General features: G+C 64.2%; 1 protein-coding gene across 1 annotated transcript; it reads right to left on the bottom strand.

Moving 5' to 3' along the window:
* Positions 1–2,023: 2,023 nt before the first annotated feature.
* Positions 2,024–2,767, bottom strand: LOC123940222 (keratin-associated protein 10-8-like). The gene has a single exon (XM_046002780.1). It carries the CDS (start codon positions 2,765–2,767, stop codon positions 2,024–2,026), a length of 744 nt encoding a protein of 247 aa, XP_045858736.1.
* Between the last annotated feature and the right edge of the window lie 371 nt (positions 2,768–3,138).

Genomic DNA, 3,138 nt, shown 5'->3' with positions numbered 1-3,138 from the left:
GGGTGCTCTTGGCGTGTGTGTGCTCCAGGGAGCAGTGGGCTCCCCCGTGTTGGGGAATTCAGGGCCCTGAATGTCTCCTAACTCTGACGCAGCCCCCACCCCGCAGGAGGGAGGCGGAGGCGAGGCGGGCTGCCACACCTACAGTGCCCACTCGGATGCCCACGGTGCCACCGGCATCCTGCCTCCCGGGACAGGTGTGCGTCTCGCTCCCAGCTGCAGGAGAACCCGCTGCCGCCTTTGTTAGAGCCCTCGTGGGAAAGCGAGCTTCTCACCGCGTCACTTGCTTTGAAAGTATTTTGATAACTGTGTTTTCACACACGCATCTCCCCTCGAAATCTAAGTGTTGTGCTGGACACATTTCAACACCCGTTTCCGGCAAGGGTCTTGGGTCTCCTCAGCAGGTTAAGGCACATGGGCGGGGTGTCCCCGGGGCACCGGGGTTTGGGGGCAGGAGATGCTGGCCGTTGGGGAGCCGCTGAAGCCATAGAGGAGGTCATGGTGGGCAGAGTCCCCAGGGGTTTCTGGCCCCGTAACTGCAGGGAGAAATAATTTCTCCGACGCTCTTTTCCCTGGCAGGGTCTCACGAGGGCAGGGGCAGAGGCCCCAGGGAAGCAGGACAAGGACTCCCACCTGCCTGGGCAGCTCCAGAATGTGGGAAGGGGACCGTAGGACACGAATCTGTCCGCAGCCATTCACACGACCTGGTTGTAACTGTGGGGAGGCTTATCTAAGGGGGCATTCACTGTCGTCCTCCTCCCTTTGGGGAATGGCTTGCGGCACCTCATGGCCTTCTGGGAGGGGGGTGGTGTGCTGGTAACAGGCCAAGATCTGGAGCTGGAGCGAGCCCTGGGGAGAATGGAGGCGGGGGGCTCTAGGTTAGGACGTGACTCTGTCTAGGAGTGGGGCCTGGATTCAGGAAGCTTCAGGAAAGGTGGGGGCCGCATCCAGACTGGCCTCGATGGAGAACCCCCAGAGGGTGGTAGGTCTGGGCCTCAGACATCGGTGCGTCCCCTCCAAGTCACTTGTCCTCTGGCATCTTCCTCTTGACCTCTTCTGCTCCAGGCTGGGCCCAGGCCGGGGACAGAACACGTCCCTGCCTGTGCCGGCAGAGACGGGCAGGATCCGGACCTTGGAATAAACCCCTGAAGTTCAAGGGGAGGCAGAGGGATAGACTCAGGAAGCCGGTGGTCCACAGAAATGTTCTACCCCGGCTGCGGCCCCGGGAAGGCCCTGGCCCACCGTCCTCCTGGCCCAGAAGTGAACCTGGGCCCCGCCTCCTGGTGCCAGACCAACCCGGCAGACAGAGGCCTGGGGCAACGGAGCCCCCTCGCCCAGGGCTCTGCTGTCCAGGAGGCTGTGGCCACCTGAGTCCCGAATGCTCAGGGGTGCCACCGCAGAGTTGCATGGAGGGATGGATGGGGACCAGCAGCGTGGGCCTCAGCCGTTTGGAAACGCTCCAGATACGGGCTTGTCTTCAGGATTGCTGAAGTCGGATGTTAGTCAGCAAGGTGGGAACCGTGAGCAAATCCAGGCGGCGAGAGGGGACCAGCAGAGGCCATGATGCAAGACTGGTCATTGATTTGGTGGGGGAGGGGCAGAGGGAGGGCGAGAACCCCAAGCAGACCCCCTGCTGGGTGCAGAGCCCAAAGCCCGGCTCGATCTCACGACCCTGACACCAGGACCTGAGCTGAATTCAGAGGCAGAGGCTTCGCTGCTGGGGCCACCCGGCGTCCCTGCAAGTGTGTTCAGTTAGCTGAGGTGTGTGTGGAGGAGGCGGACGGCTTTCAGGAGGAGCAGAGATGGGGCCGGAGGCACTGCGGTCAAGGGTGGGGAGGGCCGTGTCGGGTTCATCGTGGCCTGGTGCGGAGGCTGCAGGTGGACTCTGCCCTGGTTATTAGGGTCCGAAGATGGTTTGTGCCACATGCGACCCAGCACTTGTTCTGGGATAGATCCTGAAGGAGGCAGGGGGAGAGCTGGGGGTGCCCACTGAGCCTACTGGCCTTGCTGGGGGGGATGGGCCCCGTCAGCAGCAGGACGTCTGGGCCGAGGCGGGCACGCAGCAGGCCTGGCAGGAGCCCACGGGGCGGCAGAGCAGGGACACGCAGGAGGCCGGGCGGCAGCAGCTGGGCTGGCAGGAGGAGGCGGGGGCACAGCAGGGGGAGGCGGGCACGCAGCAGGCGGGCCCGCACACGGGGCGGCAGAGCAGGGACACGCAGGAGGACGGTCTGCAGCAGGACGAGGAGCAGGGGCTGGGCTGGCAGCAGGAGGAGGCTGAGCAGGGGGAGGGCCCAGAGCAGACAGGGGTGCAGCAGACGGGCTTGCAGCAGACAGGGGTGCAGCAGGCGGGCTTGCAGCAGACAGGGGTGCAGCAGACGGGCTTGCAGCAGACAGGGGTGCAGCAGACGGGCTTGCAGCAGACAGGGGTGCAGCAGACGGGCTTGCAGCAGACAGGGGTGCAGCAGACGGGCTGGCAGCAGACAGACACACAGCAGTCTTCCTGGCAGGGGGAGGAGCTGCAGCAGGAGGGCTGGCAGGAGCTGGTGCAGGCTGACTGGCAGGGGCTGGACCCGCAGCTCGCAGGGGTGCAGATGAGGGTCAGGCAGGAGGGGGCACAGCAGGGGGGGGCACAGCAGGGGGGCTCGCAGCAGCTCTCTGGGCAGTCGTCCACCTGCCAGGAGTCGGGGCAGGCGTCACAGGAGCCGGGCAGGCAGACACGGCTGCCGTAGCTGCGGTCGCTGGAGCAGACGGACAGGGTGGACGCGGCCATGGTGGGGGCAGTGAGGCTGGAGGAGGCTGAGAGTGTGTGTGAGTGTGAGTGTGAGTGTGAGTGTGTGTGTGAGGTGCTGGGCTGTCTGTCGGCTTTTATACCCGCCGAGGTGTGTGTTGTCCAACAAGAGGCTCGGTGAGACTTCCCCTTCCTCGTTGCTGTTTTGGCTGAGTCCTGGGAGTGCTTATTACCGCCGGTTTGTTTACCCGAGAGTGTCTGCTTGTAAAATGCCTGTTGTGGTCTAGGATGGGGTTGGCCCCTGACTTTGTTCAGGTCTTTAAGCAAACAGCATGGGGACCACCTAGTGTCCTGCAGCCCCGGGCCGGACAGCCTGCCCACCGCGTCCTGCTTTCGGCTGTAGTTTGCTGGGA

Source organism: Meles meles, chromosome 4 (genome assembly GCF_922984935.1).
Source record: "Meles meles chromosome 4, mMelMel3.1 paternal haplotype, whole genome shotgun sequence".
NCBI lineage: Eukaryota > Metazoa > Chordata > Mammalia > Carnivora > Mustelidae > Meles > Meles meles.
The sequence above is the reverse complement of the archived record's forward strand: the minus strand, read 5'-3'. Positions and strand labels throughout refer to the sequence as shown.

Excerpts from the sequence above, each read along its gene's own strand:
- LOC123940222 (XM_046002780.1), bottom strand. The coding sequence starts at position 2,767 with ATGGCCGCGTCCACCCTGTCCGTCTGCTCCAGCGACCGCAGCTACGGC.